The sequence below is a fragment of the Orbicella franksi genome, chromosome 2 (assembly GCF_964199315.1).
Source record: "Orbicella franksi chromosome 2, jaOrbFran1.1, whole genome shotgun sequence".
NCBI classification, from domain to species: domain Eukaryota; kingdom Metazoa; phylum Cnidaria; class Anthozoa; order Scleractinia; family Merulinidae; genus Orbicella; species Orbicella franksi.
Genome location: NC_138146.1, coordinates 21,263,054 through 21,286,175, shown reverse-complemented (window position 1 = coordinate 21,286,175; position 23,122 = coordinate 21,263,054). Strand labels below are relative to the sequence as shown.

Below are 23,122 nucleotides of genomic sequence, written 5' to 3'. Positions count from 1 at the left end.
TTTATTTTGCAAATGTTTTCCACGGTAAGAGTAATGGACTGTGTCCTTTTAATCACACCGCTTAGAGCACATTTTAATATTTCGAATTAGATATGTTTTATGTACGTTTTCTTAGCTCTTTTAAGTTCTATAAATTTTCCTTTCAATAACGAATTGCGCGACGGAATGTTCAGGAGGGGAGAAACTTCCATGGTAAAGTGACAGCGATGCTTTTTCAGAAATTCTAAAGAGAGCCCTAACGGTAATAGATGCCGTTTTTTGGGCGAGGCGCAAGTCCTAAGAGACACCGCGACGGTTGCATCCACAGCCACACCTACAAGGGCGGGTCTTATTTCCCACTCGTTTTGTAAATTTCTCGTTCTTTTCAGGCTTATTTCTCGAGAACTATGTGTTGAAGATAAACACGCTAAGCGTACACGTCAATTGGGAAGTTTCTCGGGAAGAATTCTGCAGTTCTATGTATGTGTGTATGAGTCACGTGACCACAACCCCCCTATAGAGCACGTGACTGCCTTGTGAGTCAATCAAAGCTGGCCACACGTGGTACTTAATCGCTAGAGATTTCATGTCCGAGGTCATGAACCGTCCATGTAGCTTGTCTGAGAACACTGTAGCTTCATACTCGATGATCATTGGTGGAATCTGGACTGCCATCATCCAGGACAAGCGCACGCATTCATCCATGTATTCTTTTAACTTTGTGCAGTTTTGTAACTCGGGGAAATCGTACAATGTGCTCCACAGTTGTTTGCTCACATCCTGACACAGGAAACAACAAATTAACAAATTGACGTCAGTGATTCATGCGTCTGTCCTGTTATTGATCATGAATTTCGTCATAACATTGTCAAAGTAGCTGTGGAACCAAGAGCGATAGCCCCCAAATTGTCCGCCCTCGCTCGTTGACTTATCGCATTGATTCGTATCTTCATTGCAAATATGCTAACTGTTTTCAGACATAACTCTTCGACTTCAGATGATAGGTTTAGCCCTCTACAGTTTTCGATTTTTGTCTTGTTTTGCCTTACTTGAGATCTGCAAAACGTTACGGTTTCTTTTCCTCAATGCAATACTGGCTCAAAAGTGTGTACAGCTTGAAAAGCTAAAAATCTTCAAAACCTACCCGTTTGATCTTGTCGATTTTTAATCGTGCGCCTGTCTGTCGGAAGTAGTCATTGAGGCGGTCTTGTATATCCTGTGCATGCTCAGCTTTCTTCTCTTCATCCGGGATGTCTAGCAGGTGTTTAAGCTTGTGCTGTTTTTCTGTGAGTGCTTGTTGTACCGTGCGAAAAGCCACCTGTGGGTTGTACGTGCAATTAGTTTATGATATTAATATTAATAAGTGTTGATTTTCAAGTAATTTGCACCTGTCATAGGCTCGATTACCAGCCGCTGATCAGGAAAGGAGCCCGCGTTCCTCCCCGGGGAGGAACGTAGACCGGGCACGAGAGAGCGGCAAAAATCGAGCCTATACCTATCACGGTAGAAAATCAAACACAGAGAGGAAAATAACTTCATGGTTAACGGTATAGACATCGCCAAGTAAGATGACAAATCGTTATGGCGACAAGTTTCATAGTGCTCGTAATATTATTACTGATTGAGTTATAACGTCAACGAGCGGAAAATGTCGCTCACTCCAAACAAAACTTGTCCAAATGGGACTAGTTTCTCTAAGTGTATGAGCATTTTTTCTCAAGATGTTTTCAAATTAAACTGGGAAAATGGGATACTTCTGCCCGGTGTTTTATTGTCATAACCATCTGGAACTTCATTGTATCTAAAAGAAGTGTAGAATTGCACTCACCACGACAACTGAGAAAAGAATTTTGTTTTTAATGTCTCCGTTATCATCCAGCTTGTCAAGAGATTCCAGGTCATCGAGCTCATCCATAGCATCCAGCCTTGTTTGCGTGTACAGGTTGTCATAGCGCTCCACTAGAGCGGACGGACGGCAATCACTCGCCGATAGGTCCTCGAATTTCCCTCCCTTTTTGAGCTGTCTTTGTGCCTGGTCTTGCAATCTGCAAGATATGAAGTTAAACGCCTCGTCACTGGCCATTGGGAGAAACGTGTTAGGCACGTAACATGTCTTGTCATTGGTTATCTTGGTTAGCACCTAAATTTGATTGGCCATCATTGCAGCCCTCTATTTTGCCTTGCGTTTACCAAGCTGTTGGATTGTATGATGAACATTGAAGGGTTCTTTTTTGAAGTGTTTTCTAGCAAATTTGTGAGATCATCTTACCTGTCTATAAGATCCTTCTCCCTTTTTGTTAAATTTTGGACCATTTTCTGAGCTGCTTCAAGCTCTTTTTGTTTTTCCTCCAGCTGTTTGCGAAGGCTAGACTTTTCATCTGTTGGTTTTTGTGTGGAATCATCTGGACTTGGGTTCTTGCCTCGAGCTGACTCAACGTTCTGTGCATTTTCATTGTCACTCGAACTACTGACAGAACTCAGCGCCGAGAACTCTGCAAGAGAATTTGCCATAAGAAAACTGTTACTAATCAAAAGTCTAGACAAAAAGGGGGGAAAACTGAGAGAATGAAATTTTTGCTGCTATCCTTCAGCTTGGATTCGTATCTGTTGTAGGTTAACTGATTTGCCAGCTCCATCTCTCTTAATTCAGTACTCGGTTTCTCTATCAAATCTTTCGCAGTTCACCATCAAATGTTTCTAGTGCATGAACTCGAGTTGTTATCGAAGAGAAACTTACCGTCGCTGGTTCTAGATCTTTTAGCAGTTCTTTACGATAACGACCTTGACATCATTTGTTTAGTGCTACTGCGATGAATTTCGCACCTGTCCTATCTAAGCCGTTTTGAAACATTGACAAAAAGTCTATACGAGAAGAAAAATGCTGTTTACTTTTTTACAATATCTCTTTTTGTTCTAGAAATCAACTTCGCTTCTTCTCTAAAGCTCTTTTTTTAATTAAAACAATACAGTACAATTGGATCACATACGAACAGAAAAAAAAAATGAAAAACAGTACACTACAATACATTACACTACACTCCCCAAAGTAGTTTGCCAACCCTTGCCACTCGACTGGGGATGAGATCGACAAAGACTAGCATTACCTGTTTCATCATCCAATTGAGTGACAGTGTCAAACACATCAGTGTCACTTCCGCCGCCTCCCTCCTCATTGGTGCTGACGTCACCAGACTCCGGATCACTCGCAGTCGTGTGAGTAATAGTGGGTACCTTGATTTTCCCCTCTGTTTTGACCACGCCCTTCTGCGACTCCTCCAAGAGCTGTAGTACCAGGCGGTGCCCGTGGTGAAATCTCTCCAGCAGCGGTAACACGTGCTCGTCACGTGATATGTTGAACTCCTTTCTAAGTTGGCTCAGAAGTTGAAGGACCTGTAGTGAGATGAGATGCTGAAATATAACTGCATGAGAAGATCTTATTCTCTTCGTTCTTTCCACCTTAGCTCACTTGATTTAATTCACCTTCTCTTATGTTTTGATTTCTAATGTTGAGAACATCTCTGTGACTTTGCGAACTGTGCGAGTACTTTGCTACCTGGTTTACTAAAGCACTTGGTTTAAAATAAACTGTATTTTTCTTCGCCTGGTAAGAGGGCTCCTAGAAAATAATGGAGTTTATCGTGCGCCAGTTTATATAACTTTTGCCCGGATTATTTGAAACCAATATGGCGTACCCTTGTTTCTGACGTTATATTGATATAAGAGCTTTTCACAATACACCTTGCGTTCTTCTATTTTCCAAGTGAACTTTGAATGTTTAGAAGATTTCTCGCCTTGCCTCAGTTTTTGGTTTGTTTCCTTGATTTCAACGAATGTGATAACGGCTTTTTAGCTCTAATGGAAATTTTGTCGATATGTAACAAAAAATCTTCAAACAAAATTTTAGGAAATGTGGAGACCAGTAGGGACAGTTTGCATTTTGATCGTAAGACTAATTTGTGTTGTCAAAAATCAAGCCTGGTACTTTGTTCCTGTGTTCCATGAGAATAGCTTAACGATAAACTGTTTTGAAATTAAATATTATTTGCTTTTCATCGGATGACCCTTTTGTCTGACTAACAGCGGAATACCGCCTACCTCTTTGTCGTGGTTTATTCGTGCTTCTAACTTGTCAACTAAATCCGTTACTAGAAGTTTGTCCCTCGAATTTATCTGCACTGCATTAAACAGCGACTGGTTAAAGAACAGTCTGTCCTCGATGGATTGTCCTGACATTTTCCTCATGTACTGAGTGGTTTTGTCATCCATATCTGCTTGGCTGTGTCCTGCAATAGCTGACGACAACTCTGCACTATTGTGTGGAACGTTCAACAGAGCATCGGAGCGTTTTTGAAGAGCGTGCTTGTAATGACTCACGGCTCGTTCTAATTCCGTTTTCAAAGCCTCGTGCATTTTCATGTAATAAGTCGCAGATGATCGTGTTATAGTCTCGAGCAAGGCGTGCTCGGAGAATCCACTCAATGCCTTGGAAAACTGTTCCGCTCTCTGGACAAGCCGCTGGTGAAGGGAATCGTCCATTTGTGTACAAATGCTAAATATGTTTTTTATGTGTTCTCTCGAACGTGCGCTAGCAAATGTTTGGTTGTTGTATTTAAGAACGTCGACGAAGTACCTGACCAAGTGATGAACGAAATCGTCACTGCTTAGTCCATGATCGGGGAGTCGCCCCTGACGGTCGTAAAATATCTTTGAGTAAAGCGCCTCAAGCGAAGCTAAACTGCTTGGAATATCAGCGTACAAGCTCTCAATGGACAAGTTGTCTAAAATAAGGACTAGTACATCTCCGGGAATTTGATTCACTATTCTGATCAATTCTTGATATTCTTTCCTCTCAATACGTAAGTTCACCTTTCCAATGACTTTGAGAACAAGTAGCTTGCCATCTTGAAGTGGGTCAGGCCCTGATTTTGCAGAGATGGTGTCAAAGCTTCGCCTCTCTCGACTCGTTTTTCGCGGCGGTTGTAAACTATCGGCTAGTACGTTGTCGGGAAAGGAATTCGACCGACTGTGCCGCGAGCCAGTGACTGTGGGGGACAAACTTTTGCGACTCTTTGACATTCTGTTGCCATCAAAGTTACCTCACAACACCAATGATCATCAACGATCGCGAGATCTTCTTAACAAATGATAAAATTCATATCCGTCAATTTCCGTTGCATTAGCATCAATAGCATTCATCGTGTCGTCTTAGTGTCGAGCATCGCTCGCGAGGCTTTGTTACACCTTGATTGATGGTTAAGCCCCCTTAATGCTGGTCATACACGCCTAGAATAACAGAGAAAGCTTTAAGTGAATGAACAACTAGATCAGGCAATCCATTCACTAATGGTCTTGAGCGAAAGTGCACATTACCGAAATGTAAATTTCTTTAGAGCCTATTCTTGCACATTGTTTGGCGGCCAAGGTGATTAATAACCCTTATTTACTTCTCTGTTACTGTTGACATAGATAACAAGTTGGAATGCTGATTTGAATTCCTCTTTGATTTTAGAATGTAGAAGTCGAAACCAGCCAGCTTATGGGGATTTTATAAGTTAAAAAGAAATGATTTAGGCATTAGTACGAAACGCGAAAATTATTTATGCATTTGTCCTTACGCTTGTGTTCAGACAGTTGTTTGTAAAATCCTTTGGAAACTTTCCTGTTAAAACAAAATAGAAGCAGCACAACAGGTTTAGACGAAGAGCCCGGATTTAAAACATGTCATTTTCCCAGTTCACGGTGACAACCACAGTGAAAAGCATTTGAGCAGTGAGCTTTTTTAAGTAAAACCTCGCAAACAATTCATGTGGTACTTAAAAGTTATAGTGCTCAGTGCTATGCGTACAAACTAATTACGTCTATCGGAAGCCATTTTAAGTTAAATTTGCTACTTTGTAGCATGTTTGGAAACGATTTCCCCGCTTGAAAAATGTACTTGACACATTGCCAACTTGTATTTTTGACTAATTGTCACAGGATTGTTGAATTAACACTGAAGCTTTTACAAGCAATGTAACATCCACCTGCCAGGCTAAAGGCAAATGATACAACACAACGAAAGGGTAAGCCTTGAGAAAAGCTGTTCTGTTGAGGTGCAGAGGAGGGCATTGATGCTGTAAAATTGCAGGTAACTGAAGTGACGCATAACTTATGACGTTTAGGAATGGTTTTTCGGTTGATTCCAGCTTAAGTGTCAAACGAAATTTATCGTCGCATTTACTGGCAAATAAGTCAGGAGTTCAGTTGTTTTCCATGGTCGCGAACTGCCGAGAAAGAGAACTATCTTTCTTGTAAGCAACCAGGAAATACGGCTAAAATTCACGCTTGTAACGAAGGACCTGTTCTCTGGCTTTCCAAAACAATGTATGAAAATGTATTGTTTATACCAAACTAAATGTTGTTCTTGGTAGGATCAGCAATACAACGTCCGTCTGTTTATGTTCTTACGGAAGATCTCTTATCTCCCCCACACTTTCAATTTTTTTTTTTCGCGTCGTTAAACGAGTATATTTTTTGTACTTAACGTTTTCTATTTTGCAATTTTCTGATTATTGTCAAGTTTTATTCATGCGTAAGTAATTACAAGTAATTAGGCACTGGGCTGGCTTCGCTATTGAAGTCGCCCTAATTTGTTTAATGCTTTAAAGCTTGTTTAAACAAAAACCATATTACAGTTCAAATTAGCATAATAAACTCCTTTTGAACTAGATATCAATGTGGCGAAACTTTGCCATCAGCTGTCATTCTATCCTGAAAGGCAACTTGTTTTAAATAGTTCGCTTTTGGCGGCTTTACTGTTCCTAGCAGTTTTGTTTTAGTTTCAGTAGCTTTTGATCAGGGGGCCCTCACTGACCGTGACGAAGAAGATCCGTTCCAGCTCGAGAAGTCATAACAATGTAAGTCCTTGAGGTTTAGTGTTTATCTCAATGATCTTTTGTCATGAGAACCAAATAGTTACGAATCAAGCATATCCAATCGCTGTCCCCCTTGTGCCATAACAAGTCCATGTAACTTTATTTAAATCAGCTCTTTCTTTCATTTTCACCACTTGCTTATTGTACATGTAAGCTTGCCTGTACTGTCAATTAACTTGAGCGGACTGAAGTATTCGCATTAAGATCACTCACTGCCAGATTCACTTGTCCAAATAACTCACAGAATTATTTTACCTCCCATCAGCGGCCTCTGAAGAACACTCGGCCAATCATGGAACACAACAGTGTAATTAACACTGTGGGTAACCTCAACGACGACTTGGTGTTCCTCCACGAGTTCCAATTCGACAACAATAACAGCGACATAACACCGTCACTAAGTGAATATGAACTGCAGAAAATCAAGGAAGATCTGGGAATGCTCGATAATGGCGGTGAATTTGATTCCTCCAACTTACCCTTACCGTCTATCTACGTCGACGGCAACACACCGACTCCATTTGACTTCCCGCTGACGGAAGAAGAGCGCGCTCTGCTGGAGCAGTGCACGATCGGCTCTCCTCGGCGCTTTTCCGACTCTCCCAGCGTGTGCTCGACATCCCTGGAGCTACTAGCGGACAGCTTGATTAAAGACTTTGAAGACATGGATTCTGACCAAGATCAAGAACAGGCAAGGCAAGCAGGAAATTTTTCCACAAATTCTACTTCCTTCAAGGTGCATGATCGGAAAACACCGTCCCCTCCGGAAGAGAGGGATTTAGAAAAGTTTCAGCGAGCCGAAGGAAGCTCGAGGTCCGAAGCTTTAAAATTAAGCGAAGACAGAAATGAAAATTTCAGGAAACCGGATGGCGTACAGAATTCAAACTCGAGTGAAAGTTCAGACTCTCGCCAAATGAACGAAACCGTGGAGACTTCATCGAACTCGGCATCAGCGTTATCGCGGAATGGCCAGGAATCCGTGCAAACATCGCGGTCTCCTTCGCTCGATTCCGACTCACTATCGGCTTCCATCGATTCTGGTCTGCCAGTCAAAGATGTGCACATTCCTCCACATCAGTACTTTGTGGTGGTAGCCATAGACTTTGGAACAACATTCAGCGGCTATGCTTTCGCTTTTACTCGCGATCCAGAAAGCGTTCACATGATGCGACGCTGGGAAGGAGGTGACCCGGGTGTTACAAACCAGAAAACACCGACAACCTTGCTGTTGAAACCTGATGGAAGTTTCCACTCGTTTGGATTCGGCGCGCGGGATTTTTATCATGATTTAGAGCCAGACGACGCCAAGAAATGGATGTACTTTGAGAAATTTAAGATGTCTCTACACACAAACAAGGTACAGCTATGATTATCAACTTTGTTTACCTCAGTTCCTTTCCCAACCTTGTCTTCGATAAAGTACCTGTTAATTTTTGTCTTTGATTGAAAAATAAGGAGGCCGGATGATTCGTTTCACTTCTTTAATGATATATTTGCTCATCCCTAAATGTAAGAAGGTAATTGAAATCAAGATTATTCTTGAACCTGTGATTGTGACTATTTAAATAAAATTCCTGAACTTGCAAAGAACTAATTAAGAAAAACTCTGCGATCTTCAACTACTTACATTAAACCAACATTTTTTTCTTTCAATTCGAAATTTTCATTCATTTTAACCCACCAACTAATGGATCTAAAGATTAAAAAATACTTGAGCATATTTCTAAGGCATTGATCATTACTGACAATATAACGCAATGTATGATCCTTCTTTTCATTGATATATCTCAGCTAGACTGACATTACAGCCCCATGACTAACACTGCTGTTAAACAGCTCGTATGCTATTTTATTTTTTAGCAAGATGATTTATTTGTTGAAGTTACACCAAATATTTCCGAAAACAAGCTATGTTTTGTGAAACTGCGTGAAACCACCAACATGTTTGAGTATTTTTGTTACAAAGACCGCAGCCGGCACAATGTTGAATGAGATTGTTTATATATTCAATTAATGTTTACATTAAGAGACACTTCATCGTGAAATATTTATGAAAAGCGGCTGGTCGAGAAGACTTACATTAGATTTGTTTTCCGTCGTAAAATAGGGCCATAAGTAATGTTTCTACGTAAAATGTTTGAATTATTACTTTTTCTTAAACCATTTCATTGTAGGATCTCCACAAAGATGTAGAGATCAAAGCTGCTAACGGCGAGGCAGTGAGGGCCGTGACCGTCTTTGCGCATGCACTAAAGTTCTTCAAAGATCACGTGCTGGAGGAGCTGTCTGACCAATCAGCTACCAAGATTCTGGAAGAAGACATTCAATGGGTTCTCACCGTCCCTGCCATCTGGAAGGCACCTGCAAAGCAGTTCATGAGGACAGCGGCGTACGAGGTGAGTCCACTTCATGTCTCGTATTGTCGTATGCATATTTCTTCGGAGTTTGCGATTGGTTGGAACGCTTCCGATAAAGCCAACTAGTGGTGAGCCGTTTAAATTAGACTTGGATGCCGTCGAACTATACTATTTACCAACCCAAAGTAGATTTACTGGAGTAGATCTGACCATGCTTTTCCACAAGGAACAGGCATTACCGCCTGCATAACAAGTGCAGAAAATTATTGTAAAAGGCCTTTGCAAAATTGGTCACGTGACCGATAATTTTTAAACTTTTTGTTACCGACAGCGACATGAATTTCAGAACTGGAAAAAGCATGTTTCAAATAGCCAGAACACCAATTTTCAGACCAATGCCATTTCAGGTTGAGATTTAAAGAAGATTTGAATTTTGTAAGATTAGGAAGGTTTTGTATTTAAGCGGGGAACCTTGGCCCTCCAGAAACCTTTTCCTTTACTAATCAGAGAAAAAGGAAGCTACTTGCATATAACAATTAGAGATAGAAAGACGGGTAAAACATTAGAAAGAATTGAAAATTTTAGGCTCCTTAAACAAAAAGGCACAGATTTTATGGCAGTTTGAAAACTTTCAGAGTTATAAGGATTTGTATGGAAAGCCATTGGAGTGTGACAGGAGGGCAAAGCGTCTTCTTCCGGCACAAATCCTTCCAATTTCTAACGTTCATGATAACAATTTCCTCTTAAAGGATATTAACCTGAAACATTTGCATGTGAACTTATTTATAAATGTTATTTCCATTTCTGATAACATTACGCATTACCAGTGACTAAATCAGTGTGCTCTTGAAAAGCACGTCATGTGACGAACTGCTGCAGAAAGCTCAATGTATTTAATCTATTTTTACACTCGAGCATTCCACTCTTAACCGTAAACCACTCGAGTGCTACAAATCCTGCTTGGTTTAAATAGTATTACGAGGTGGGTAGACATTCTGGTTTTTGTGGTTGAAACTGACTGGAAAAAAAAGCTGTTGAGTTTTTTGGTGATAAACAAGACAAAAAGGAATTCGTTGGATCAAAATCAAAAGCGACCCACTAGAATGGTGTTGTCTGTTGTGTCTTAATTTTATTTATTCAAGTTTTTTTTTCGGTCTACATGCGTCGCCAAGGAACTGCACACGTAACTGTAAAGTCGTTGGCACTGCGGTCAGTCACTCACCTGTCTGTTTAAGGGATTTATTTATCGGTGGTTTGTGTGTGGTGAGGACCACGACTGACTAGGGTTGTTATAGCAGGTGTCCGCTTATTGAAAGTTGTAAATGTACTTATATTGGTGTCCGTCTGGGTGTCCACTTAGCAGAGGTATGCGCTCCCAGAAGGTGTTTCCTATCTGAAATTAAACTGTGTATACCGAAGATGTTTCTTCTAGTTAAATTTCAAAACGGTGATAAAGTAGATTATTATTTATAATCTGAATTGTCACTCCTTGGTGGCCGCGAGGCGCCACATGACTAAATAATCAAATTTATTGAAAAACATCTTACTAGCTACAGAATTTAAAATCGTGCCAAAAAATCAAAGATATCGGGATTTTTTAAACAAGCTCAGTAACAGAAATGTACTACCTTTCTTCTTGAAGATAAAATTAATAATAAATAACATTACTAATTAACAAAAAAAAGAGAAAAATCGTGCTAGTTTAAACCCCACTTACTGCTGAGAGTACTAAAGAAATTTTTCAAATATTTCGCTTTAAAAGTGTAGTTCCGTGTAGTAAAGGACACGTTCGTTTACATTCCATACCTACATTACAAATGTCAATCCAAATGTACACGAATAATTGTAAGGGTCTTTTGCGGTTTGGTTGTTTTGTTCTTTTCCGGTGTACCTTGAAAACATCCCAGTACTGGTAATTAATTTGCCCCATTCCACTGAAATGTCTTCATACCAAAGAAACGGTACTTTTGTTACAATTTTAAGAAATCACACCATAATGATGTTTCGTTTATGTGGCCTATTCCAGAAGGAAACCGTCACAACTGTGTTGAAATCAGCACCGTTGTGTTTGTAGTTTCGTTCGGTAGAAGTGGAGTGATGAACTGAAAGACTCAAAAAAGCACTTTCAAAGATTGATTTCGCTTTCTAAATGTACAGCATTGGCTTGTTGTGAAGTTGTTTCCAGTATCTATTATATATTAAAGAATGGTGCATCTAAACTGGCGTTTGGCAGAGCATGTTCAAATGTCACGCCACGTTGAGAATGTACAATAGTGTCTGGTGTACAGGGCCACTTAAGAGAGTACTTGAATTCCAAAGACATCGAAGCTAATAGCAGGGACTTGTCTCTCTTGACTGTACCTTCTTTGTTCTTCTTGCTTAAGACAGTATGACGGTCAGACAGCGGTTAAAATTGTGACAATCAACTTGAAAAATGTATAGTGTATTAATAGCTGCGAAAAATTATAACTTGAACTGGAGCATTTTTTCTTGTGCTCGCGTCGAATGTTCACGAAAACTCTCCCTTGATTTGTCAAGCATATTCACTGCTGCTGCTGAATAAACTTGCGATTGGTGCTGGAGGTGAATTGTTAACGTACGGAAAGTTGTTCTCTGTAAATAACTTCTTCAGGATGTAAAGTTCGCTTACTACCGCTACGGCAAGCGATCCAAACACAATACATTCAAGTACTACCATGACACTGCAGTTGACTTATCTCGGGTACACCACTGCACACCGCTGAATATTGCAAATGTTACATTTTGCCGACTTTTGTCGATATCAACTTCGAAGATGTGCCGTGCGCAATTTGGAACAAATCCAATTAAGGAAAATTGGATGCAAGGCTCAGAAGGAGCTCTGAAAATTGATCAAAACTAAGTTCTCCTTACAGTATCTGCACACTAGCAAGAAGACAGGTGTTGAGAATATATCAAATCATCCACTAAAGAATAGGATGTTGATTTGCCACCAAATTCTCACGACATACATTTGAAGTATGAGGTTTTCAGTCAGAAGAAATATTTCAGCACTTAAAAGAACGTTTATAACGTAGCACGTGCATAAAAAACTTTTCCTTTTCGATCGTAAAATGAGGACAAAATTTTAATTGATTGTATATAACTTTACTGGACATTTCCCAAGAGAAAAAATTACAGGCTCAGTGCAATATGTGCTTTGTTAAAACATACAACTTAAAAATGATAGTGTTCCATCGATCGGCGATTTAATTTCACATCTTTTTGCACAGCAAAAGCTAAAAAATCCTTACTCTAAGCAAATCTACAAGATTACTATTCCACAGTCTATTATATAATGTATTTCATTGTCCAGTCGCTGTTGATCCATCCGTACCAGTCTCGTCCTGTTACGCCATTAAGATGAGTTTCCAAAACACCGATGCGATAGGTCTATACATTCTAAAACAAATCACAAAACATTGCAGTAAACATACTCAGGCTGACCAAACGCAGTGCAGTTGCAATCTTTCTAACACAGCTAGGAGTTAAAAAATATTGTCTTGACAACTTGATACTTGGAAAAAAAAATAACGATGACAGTCAGTGAGGGTTTTTTTGCAATATTCCATCTGTTGGATGTCGTTTCGTTCGCTATTTTGCCGCCGCCATCAGTGCCAAAGCTTCCCCTCTGGAAACAAAAAGTGGGCCGTACTTCAGATATGGTAGGTCATCACCGCGGCAAATTTTTCTCAGGATATAAGCTTCTACAGCCACAACCACTGCTACAGTAGTTACAACGAAAACCTCTACGAATACCATTTCTGTTATGTACGGTTTTTATTCGCTCTCGAACAGCAATCGGTATATAATTATTGCGAGCTGGTTTCACTCTGCTCAGAAAATGTTGTTTGCGCAGAATTCGAGATGTTTTGAAGTTTTGTGGTTGGTGGTTGGAAGAAAGCCACTTTTTAAGCCTGCCACCTGCACGTCCTTATTTAAACGGGAGTAGTATAGTGTTTCTGCTGACGTTGAAGGCATAATTAATGCCAAAGGATTATAAATGCATGACCTGTTCTGCTGATGAACACGTTTTCTTTTCTGTACGTTTTGAAGCAAACAACCAGCAATGTTGAAATGTTTATTTTTAACAAAGACTATGTATTAAGCAGCTAAAAGTTCCTCTCAAAATATATCTTGGCTTGGCAGGCAGAAAACCTCGATTCCTCCATAGGGGCATTTTAGTCAATTCCATATCTGTTGAACATTTTACCTTGGGCGCTTCCTTTCAACCAAAAATTCGGAAAATTCAGATAGAAAATCGAATGGAACAGAAACTCAGCATAATAAGATTTTTCGAAAATTTCAATTAACCTCGCGAGGGGCGCTTCCCATTCAACCAAAAGTTTTAATAATTTTCTAACGGGGACAAATGGTATGGAAATTTCCTGGTAAAGTTTCCAGAAAATCGAAAAATGTTCGAAAAGCGAACCATTGAATCGAAAATTCCGGGAAGAAAGTCAAATGGAAGGGAAATTCCCGCTACGAAATTTCCGAAAATTTCGGTATGCCTCGCAAGGTTGTCCATTCATCACTGAAAATTTCCAGAAATTCAAGGGGGAATTTTTTTATCGAATGAAAAGCGCCCGAGGTTATCCTCTTTCTGTAAATTCAGGGAAATGCTGTTCCATTCGCCGCTGGAACTTTCAGAAATAGTTCAAACTGGAATTTTTGGTCGAATGGGAAGCGCCCATTTCCACCTTATCTTGTGTATGTATATGCACAATATTTACGTTGGTGCGTGATAAACTTCACAAAAACATGCCAGCGCTATTTCATCATCACTCACTAATGTTTTTTTTTTCGCTACCTGTTTCTTAACAAATAGTATTAAATATTGATGTTGGTATGTAGTGAATCTGCCTTGAGCAGCACAAAAGTTTCATTTAGCCGATAGTCATGTGACTTGCTCTCCCCCAGTGTCAGCAACTTTCTCCAATTCTGTATTTTTCACAATGCTTATAACTTACTGGCAACAGACCCACTGGAGGAAGACTAAAAATATATGAGCTTGTGGATTGAATGAAATATATTAAAGCTCAACCAACGTGCCTGTATTTGTCATCCACGAAACCACAAGATAATGTTTACACGGTATAACAGCAGCAAATTTTAATTTCGACCTTTTATTAAACCTTGTTTACGTATTTTAAAATATTTTCACACTAACAAGAAAATATGATATTGACAATGTTTTATGAATAGCGAGTGGAAAAACAGCAGAGTGTTTATGTTAAATGCACAGAAATACCCAAAATATGTAATATATTGCAACGTATTTCCCCTAAATCCAAACCTTCATTATATGTTGACAAAGACGTAGGAGATATAAAGAAATCATAAAGAAAATGATTCGTTATCTTGCGCGCAAAAGCGAAAAGCTCTAATACCTTGTTTCTAGTAGTCTTACTTTCAGCTTTAACATTTTTTCCTACTATCGTGCGTTCGTTATGACCGGAAAGTCTAGCCGTGATCGATTTAAATATGGCAATGCTTTTCTTAACGATCCACGGCGAAAACGAAAACGTACTTTAGAATAGCAACAACGTACAAAAATGGCTACTTTATACTTTCCCATGATCAGAAGAGGTTCTTTAATCTTTCAGGTTACTGTTTTCAGTGAACAGATATTAGCATGTCTGCAGTTTGGACCCTCCTTCAGCGGCCATGTTACACATACTGTTGTTGTCATCACATTCAGACGTTTTTACCGTTTTGGAGATGCCTTATGGAGATGAAGTTTTCGTATTGTTTTCCCACGATGAAATATCTTGTGTTGGATAGCCAAGTACACTTACTACGCACACGAATCCCTGAAAAATTGAATATATTTGATTCAAGATAAATATTGAAAACACGGGGAGTTAAATCCGGGCAACGTTTCCATCTAAAATCTCAGTCCTTGATATTATAGCAAGTACGAGCCGTCACCAGCCAAGTGATACTTGGAATTAACATGGACGCGGTATACTTTTCCCTCGCAGAGTTTCTTCAGCATGTACACATCAAGCAATGTCAGTGCTGTAAAGGTTCCAACCACTACCAGCTCTACCACCACCATGTCGTTTCAAATTAAGCTGAACAAATTCTCTCCGAGTGAAAGTCTTCCTTGTATTATTAGATTCTCTCCGAGTGAAACTCTTCTGTGTATTATTGTGTCAGTTTTAAGGTTCATTTGTTGAAAGTGTGCGTCTGTTCATAGTATCAACTGTAAACAAGCGCGAATTTAATCAACATGTTTTCTTTTGGCGAAAGACGCATGCTCACGGTTAAGTGTTTGGTGTTTGGCCAGAAGCCAAATGGAAGGCAGTATTTTTGCTACTCGTCAGCAAAAGTTGTGAAAAGAGCGACTTCCATTATCACTGAAGAATATTGGAAAGCTTATTCTGCATTTAAATGAACGCACAACGGAAAAATCAGAAAAACCTATATACTACAATATACAGCTTACTCTGGTGTTTTCTAACCTAGTTTAAATACATCAAAGCTGGCCACATAGATTACATATAAAACACCTTTGTGCTACACAACCTATTGCGAATTTAAGACAATGTGATAATCTTTTATGTTACAATTTATATCAGGGTGCACAGAATCAACTTTCCTTAAAAGAAAACATGAATGTGGCAGAACCCACAACATTGAAAAACAATGAGCATTTGAATACATCCATTAAGAATGAAGTTACTTAACTGTTTTAAATAAACGACTATGTATATCAGAGTAAATATATTCTTCGAATTTTCATGCTTTCTTCCCCTTTCATCTGCGTTAAAAGCTTTTGTAGGGCCACAGTTTTTCCCTTAAATGCAGCTGCAAGTTCCAACAGTTTATCTCGGGAAGAAGTAAGGCATAGTTACAGGAAACACTTGTCCATCTTCATTATCATCTGGCCGTTGTTGTTCACCGAAACATTGCTTTAGTAAGTAGATATCCAGTACACTCAATCCAGCCACGATTACTCCAAGGAAAACGGCTGTTACCACCATCTTGTCTGGCTCGGAGCTTTCCTTTGCGCGCGTTTCATTCACTTTTGACACGTCAAAGTTATTTTTGTCGGATATTTTCGCTGAGCTATAGCAGTGCACTACATCACGTTCTGCAAATTGATTGAAATTGTTACACGTATTTCGTGTTTTTAATGTTGGCCTGTGTCCAAGGTCCCTTTTGCCACCTGCAACTGAGAAAATTAAATTTTGAATTTGTCAAAATTACCACGGAACGAGGCTGATTAATTACCACTGCACAGCGACGTCGTTTTCAATGTGATTACCCAATAAGTTTCACATATAAGACCTTTTATATTGCTTTCTTATGGTTAAAGTTACAAAATTAATTACCCCACCATTTGTAGACCGTTCGCTACTGGACTGAAAAAAATATATATTCATGTGTTCCCCCGTTTTATATAATTCGTGCATTCTGATGCATTTATCATCTGACTCCGGGTTCACGTTTCCTGAAAGCTTCCGCCGGTAAGATGAGTTACTTTAATGAAACTCGGCGAGTATAAACAGGGAGAGGTGGTTCGTTGGACTTGACCTATTGGCTATTTTTACCATGTCATGTCAAAAGCTGTAACCACTGAAAAGGAGTAGAGTTTTTACTTACCATCCTTAAATATCATCTTTCACAGCATATGGTTCAGTTCTTACGCTGTTTTTAAATAAAAAGCTGGCACGGTTATGTTTTCGTTTTCAAGAAAATGTAGCTCCAAATGATTTCAAAATCTTTAAACCCTTGCACTTGACGAGTGTCAGTCCAGAGCAATATTGAACTGAATTGTGAGTTATAAATTAGTTTTAATACATGGAAACTTCGTACACTTCCTTGACTGTTCCGGAAGTCACAGACTCTCAGAGCTACTACTTCACCATGTAGGCGTTCATTCGAGCCCTGTGTCTTTGCCGAAGGCCGCAACACAAACTTCCAACGAAGTAAAGGTGAAATAATGTTACCCCAACAACCAAAATCACAGTCACAAAAATTGCAAGAGAGAGCATTGTAACCCAATATTATTCTCCGCCAATCTGAGGTTGATTCCCATTGAACGTTCACGTTTAGATATCTGCCGTTTTCAGTTTTTGTGCTGAATTTCTTACGGCCTCAATTCAGCTCTCTCGTGTTCTCGGAGACGTAAGCGCTATCACTGATGCCTCAAAAGAAGTTACGTTCTTCAAGGTTTAAACTTTGATGAAGGGCAAAAGTTCTCACCATGATTTATCGAACCAAATGCCATTATCCTCGTGTGCCAAAATGAGTCAATTGATTATACTATTACCTCTTAGTCCGAGCAGCAAGTTCCATTTTAATTAATTTAAATACAAACAAAAGGAAATCCAATTTATGCTGACATGCTGGAACTTGTTTATATTTACGTTAATTAGCATATGTTGGACTACCTGCCTTGGGTCTTTAGTATGCCCTTGTTTCCCTAGCAACAAAAAGAAAACACAGTGCTTGACAATATGACGAGAAGCCTGAGTGACACGGGTAACTTAATGAATTGGGCAATGTGTTCTACGTACCTCGTTGAAAAAGGAAATTAATTTCTGTGAGTGACATGAACTACATTTTGCACGAAAATTTGCGACTAGAAATTTCTCTATTGTTTTTCTTTTCTTTTTATTACGTTTTCACTGTCGAGAATTTGATACTGGGAAAAAAGGAAATGCTACTGAAACAAATTCTCCAAATTCGCGTAAATTGTTGTTAAAAGTGTTGTTCAATATATATCTCTCTCAAAACTGCCTTTAAGTTCTCGCGAAGTTTCGTTTAATATTCTAACAGGCTATTCTAAAAATAGCCTTGCTTGAAAACACACATTCTGTGGTGGGACTCCCCATGTAATTTTCTCCCATTTTATGAACCAGATTCATTTGTCGCAAATTGTAAACTTGATTTTCCTCGTGTCGCAACTGATTCATATCCATTATCATAATCTTTGTTAATCTTTTGCTTAACTACCTTTTTATCCTAAATTAAGATCATTTTGTGTGCCAATGACAGCATTTTTACTCTCTTGTTAAGACTTAAGTATTTAAGGTAGTCCTTTACAGAAGCCTTATTGGCATCCCTGGGCTTCCTTACCTATAACATACATTGATGTGTTGTTTTTATATTTATAAATGGCAATAATAAATCAAGAAACAAGTTGGTAAAGTTGATTATTAAAAACTGGATCATTGGATAATGCAATTCAAGAGTTTTCACTGGCTTATCCATCGTGGTATATGAGTCATTATACCATTCTCTGCAAGTATAGTAAGCGTACGCGTAATTTTTTGCGTGTTTTTATTTGTATTTTATTGTAGTTTTCTATATTTTGGGGGCGTTTTTAATAAAACAATTATTCCACTTACGCGTGTTTGATATGAGATGGTAGATAGTCAACTCGGCGCTACGCCCCTCGTTGGCTGTCTACCATCTTACATCCAACGCGCGTAAGTGGAATAATTGTTAATTAGACATCAGACCAGCTCTTAACCAAAGGAAAAATTATAGAGATAAATTATAGAGATAAAACACAACATCAAATCTAAACCTTTCTAATCTAATCCACATTACAGGCTGGTCTAACCACACAAGATACCCCAGACCGCCTTCTGATCGCTCTAGAACCGGAAGCAGCCTCGATTTACTGCCGGAAGTTACGCTTAAGAGACTGTACATGGACCGAGGAAACAAAGCGACGATCCACCACCGCTTCACAAATCGACACGCTGGTCGGAGATGAATTTCAAGGTGATTTCTTTTGTTCAGAAAGAGAAGAGCAAAATCTAGCAGTGTGTCTGACTAAGCTTGCTTAGCTTTTAGAGTAGATCTACTTCCATATTTTAGGCGTCGTTGAAGGGTTCTTTGATTAACTGGACGAAATTTCTCAGACCCTTTAATTTATAGCAATAAATGATCAGAGAAGTTTATAGAGCTAACTTCTGATGATCATTATGATAGATAACCTTTTTATCAAGAGTGTTTTGTTATAGTTCGTATGGTGTGATCGTCAGGGTGAGTGTAGTTCTGAAAAGAACTGTTGTTGTTGACTGACGTTTCGACAACCTGAGCGGAAGTCATCTTCAGAGTCGAGGGAATAGTGTTTGTCAGTCGATGATGTTATAAGTCTGGTCCGCTGAACGTGATTGGTCAGTATAGCCATGATGGTATTGGTTGAAAGACTCGTAAAGTTTGTCATCAGTCATTGGTGGGTTTCGATCCGTCTATTGTTAGTCAAATAGGTCGGTTTTTGGTCGTGTGTTGTTAAGTCGGTCTGTTAGAAGTCCGTTTGTCGGTTTCGTTTCCGTCATGGATAAGTCGTTTGTAAGGCGCCGGTAGTTGTTGACATCTGTTAAGAGGCGTTTGTTCTAGGTTAGTGTACCAGCTTTCCAGAGTCAGCCGTTGAAAATAGTTTTTACTGTAGGTTAAGCACTGAGCAGAGTCCCATTCAATGTTGTGGTTTGTCAGTTGATGATGTACAGCAATGTGATTGTTGGCATCACCATTTCTCGTGGCTCGTTTGTGTTCAGTCAGTCTCGTGTTAAGGTTTCTGCCAGTCTCACCAATGTAGGAAGCCTGGCAGTCGGAGCATTTGATCTTGTAAACTGCTCCCTGTCTGTTGTTAGGTTCGTCTCTGTCTTTCACGTTGGTCAGTAAGTGTCGTAACGTAGTTGTAGGTTTGTGGGCTACACGGATGTTGTAGGGCTGCAGGATCCGTGAGATGGTCTCAGAAGTGCCCTTAATGTAAGGTATAGTCACTGTAGTAACAGGTGTAGGGTTCCTGTTCGTAGCATCAGCTTCAGTAGGTCGGTAAATGTTTCGTCTAATAAAGTCAGCGTTGTAGTTGTTTTTGTGAAAAAAACGTTCAAGGTATCTGTTTTCGTCACGTAAGCTGTCCGGTGTGTCGCAAACTAGTTGCGCTCGTGATAAACTTTACACGAGTCTTTCAGCCGATACCATCATGGCTATACTGACCAATCAGTGGACCAGACTTATAACATCATCGACTGACAAACACTATTCACTTGACTCTGAAGATGACTTCCGCTCAGGTTGTCGAAACGTCAGTCACCAACAACAATTCTTTTCAGAACTACACTCACCCGGACGATCACACTATACGAACTACTGATACTCCTGGGTTCAAACCGTTTACTATGCAGTGTTTTGTTATGTGTGTTTTTTTTTTTTTCTGTTTTTTTAGCGGATGAAACACTGCGTTTTCACATAGACCATTACTGGCGAGTTTAGCAATAGCTGAGACAATTGCAGACTAGCGACTAGTTCCCCTACCTGAATTAAAATCTTGAAAAGCTTGCCCCTGGAAAAGGGTGGGAGAAGGGAAGTAGATAAATTGGGCTAGGACAGTTGAGCCTTCAATCGGCCGACTGACGGGGTGGGGTATGGGGTCGTTAACTGGGAAAGGTGTGCTAACTTACAAGTAACTTTGTCTCGCCCTTGCCTCAACCCTTTTGCCAGCTCGTGAGCCCCTCGCAGATTTCTAGGATAATTATAACTCGCTTACTAGGCGTCTTTTATTTTGTTCAGAGAACACCCGTTACTTAGTGGTGGATTGTGGAGGCGGCACAGTGGACCTTACGGTACATGAATTGGACTCGCAGACCGGCACCTTACAGGAGCTCCATAGGGGCACAGGGGGACCCTGTGGGGCTACTGGTGTGGACGAGCAGTTTGAACTGCTTTTGAAGAAAATTTTTGGGAAAGACTTTATTGAACAGTTCAAAAACAAACGACCCGCAGGCTGGGTCGACTTGATGATCGCTTTTGAAGCAAAGAAGCGAACGGCGAGTCCAAACAAGACAAATCCACTGAATATCTCAATGCCTTATTCGTTCATCGATTACTACAAGAAACACAAAAGTTCCAGCATTGAATCTGCGGTGAAGAAGTTTGGAAATCCAAACGTGAAATGGTCCTCGCAAGGAATGTTAAGAATTGCGCCTGAAACCATGAAAGAACTGTTTGCACCCGTGCTAAGTAAAATTGTAGAACATATTGAAGACCTCGTCAGTAAAGATAGTGTTAAAGAGCTTGACTTTCTCTTTCTCGTGGGAGGATTTGCTGAGTCGCCATTGCTTCAAGTGGCCGTCCGTGAAACATTTGACTCAAAAATGAAAGTCATTATTCCCCAAGAGGTCGGTCTGACAATTCTCCGAGGCGCAGTGTTGTTCGGAATAGATCCCACGATTGTGCGCGTTCGACGGGCGGCAATGACTTACGGGGTCGGAGTCCTCAATCGATTTATCGTCGGCAAGCACCCGAGAAACAAACTCGTGAAGAAATCGGGAGTCGAATGGTGTACCGATGTGTTCGACAAATTTGTGACATCTGATCAGCCAATGAAACTCGGAGAGAGTGTTACGAGAAGCTATGCGCCCGCAAAACCGGGACAAACTTCTACAACTATTACCATATATTCCACCGAGGAAGAAAACGTTAATTTTGTCACGGACCAAGGCGTGAAAAAGTGCGGTCAGTTGCTTCTGGAGATGCCCCAAATGGAAGACAGTGATTCCAAGAAACCTAGAGAACTTAAAACGTGTATGATGTTTGGTGATACTGAAATCAAAGTTACAGCGGTGGACATTTTGTCCGGTAAAGAAGCAAAAGCAACCATCAATTTCTTGTCCCTGTGAAAAAACGAACGCAGTATTATGTCGCTTAAATTGCATCCGTATCCTTGAATTATTTCCACTTGCAGCTTTCACGCCCCTAGTAAAGGACACTTGACAGTAATGGAATGTTTCCGATTGAACTTCGCCAACAAGTCGTTTATAAAAGGTAATTATCATACGGAGAGACCCGATTTTCAGGAAGAGATTGTCTCCATTTGATAAGAATCGATTTTCAATAAAGATGAAATTACCCTTGGTTCTTTTGTACTTATTTCCGAGTTGAAACCCTAAGTAGCAGGCTAACTAAGTGAAACATCGGAAGACTAAGTAACACAACACCTGTTTTTAGCACGGGCTATTTCACTGCAACATTTCCCCTAAGTCTGCGACTATCGAGTTTGTTGTCCAAATATAAATGGTGTAATACGCCGGACACGTGACAATTTGGAAGGAGGGGAAGGAGCTGTTCTAAATTTAGTGGATCGAGTCCTGGATGCTTTGCGGCCGTTTTGCTTTAGGTAAAAAAAACAAAAACAAATGCTTGACATATGCTCTCATTGATGTCTTCCTGTAGTAAACGTGGATATTCAAGCCAGCTTTCAGAACATTGTCTACGTGAAATAAGAATGTCGTTTTTCATTATATCCAAAATACATCCTGGCGCAAAATACATGCGTGTTCTTCATGCTTGATAACATGGCCCCGCAATCCTAACACCATTTATGAAACATACTGTAAAACGACTAACGCGCTTTCTTCCACTTCATCTCTGTATACTTGGTATTAGCTTGGCTCTATAGTAGCAAACTGTAGAGTGAATCAAAATAGATTTTTCCTTACTTCTGCAAGCATATATTCAAAGAGTTTCTTACATAGACAAATACGGCAGAGCAAAGATACTTATACTGAGAAATACGTAGATCCTTCTTTACGAAAAACAGTAGTTGTCAGTTTCCTTAACCCAACTTCCAAAGGACGCTATCCAGTGGATAACGGATAAGTGTTAACAAAACAAACTACGGTATCCACGTGATAATGATTTAGCCACTGGATAGCGTTCTCCACCTTTCGAACAACCCACTTCCTTGTATATTTAACAACTGTAATTCCTATTAAACCACCCATCCACCAACAGCGGCTGTTTAATCGCACAAAAGGAGAGACCTCTTTTAGAAAGAGTGTGTGATCTAACTACTGAAGCTTGGTAACAGGGCACCCACAATAA

The 23,122-nt window shown here is 39.8% G+C and overlaps 3 protein-coding genes across 4 annotated transcripts; 1 reads left to right on the top strand and 2 right to left on the bottom strand.

Moving 5' to 3' along the window:
* Window positions 1-55: 55 nt before the first annotated feature.
* Window positions 56-5,062, bottom strand: LOC145478622 (uncharacterized). Its single transcript, XM_081456718.1, has 6 exons — window positions 4,075-5,062; window positions 3,084-3,369; window positions 2,249-2,471; window positions 1,808-2,024; window positions 1,124-1,297; window positions 56-759 (listed from the first exon to the last, which is right to left on the bottom strand). The coding sequence occupies exons 1-6, from the start codon at window positions 5,053-5,055 to the stop codon at window positions 475-477; spliced, it is 2,166 nt and encodes a 721-aa protein (XP_081312844.1). The 5' UTR covers window positions 5,056-5,062; the 3' UTR covers window positions 56-474.
* Window positions 5,063-6,058: 996 nt separating this feature from the next.
* On the top strand, window positions 6,059-22,255 carry LOC145478620 (heat shock 70 kDa protein 12A-like). 2 transcript variants are annotated; one of them, XM_081456715.1, is made up of 5 exons: window positions 6,059-6,106; window positions 6,798-8,250; window positions 9,068-9,289; window positions 18,838-19,012; window positions 20,810-22,255. In XM_081456715.1, exons 2-5 carry the CDS (start codon window positions 7,186-7,188, stop codon window positions 21,916-21,918), a joined length of 2,571 nt encoding a protein of 856 aa, XP_081312841.1. In that variant the 5' UTR covers window positions 6,059-6,106; window positions 6,798-7,185; the 3' UTR covers window positions 21,919-22,255. The 2 variants fall into 2 exon arrangements, with proteins under 2 accessions (XP_081312841.1, XP_081312842.1); XM_081456716.1 differs by lacking the exon at window positions 6,059-6,106 and having other exon boundaries at window positions 6,570-6,875; window positions 7,159-8,250.
* Window positions 13,205-17,673, bottom strand: LOC145478617 (uncharacterized). The gene is made up of 2 exons (XM_081456711.1): window positions 16,880-17,673; window positions 13,205-16,448 (listed from the first exon to the last, which is right to left on the bottom strand). Exons 1-2 carry the CDS (start codon window positions 16,893-16,895, stop codon window positions 16,099-16,101), a joined length of 366 nt encoding a protein of 121 aa, XP_081312837.1. The 5' UTR covers window positions 16,896-17,673; the 3' UTR covers window positions 13,205-16,098.
* Window positions 22,256-23,122: the final 867 nt, after the last annotated feature.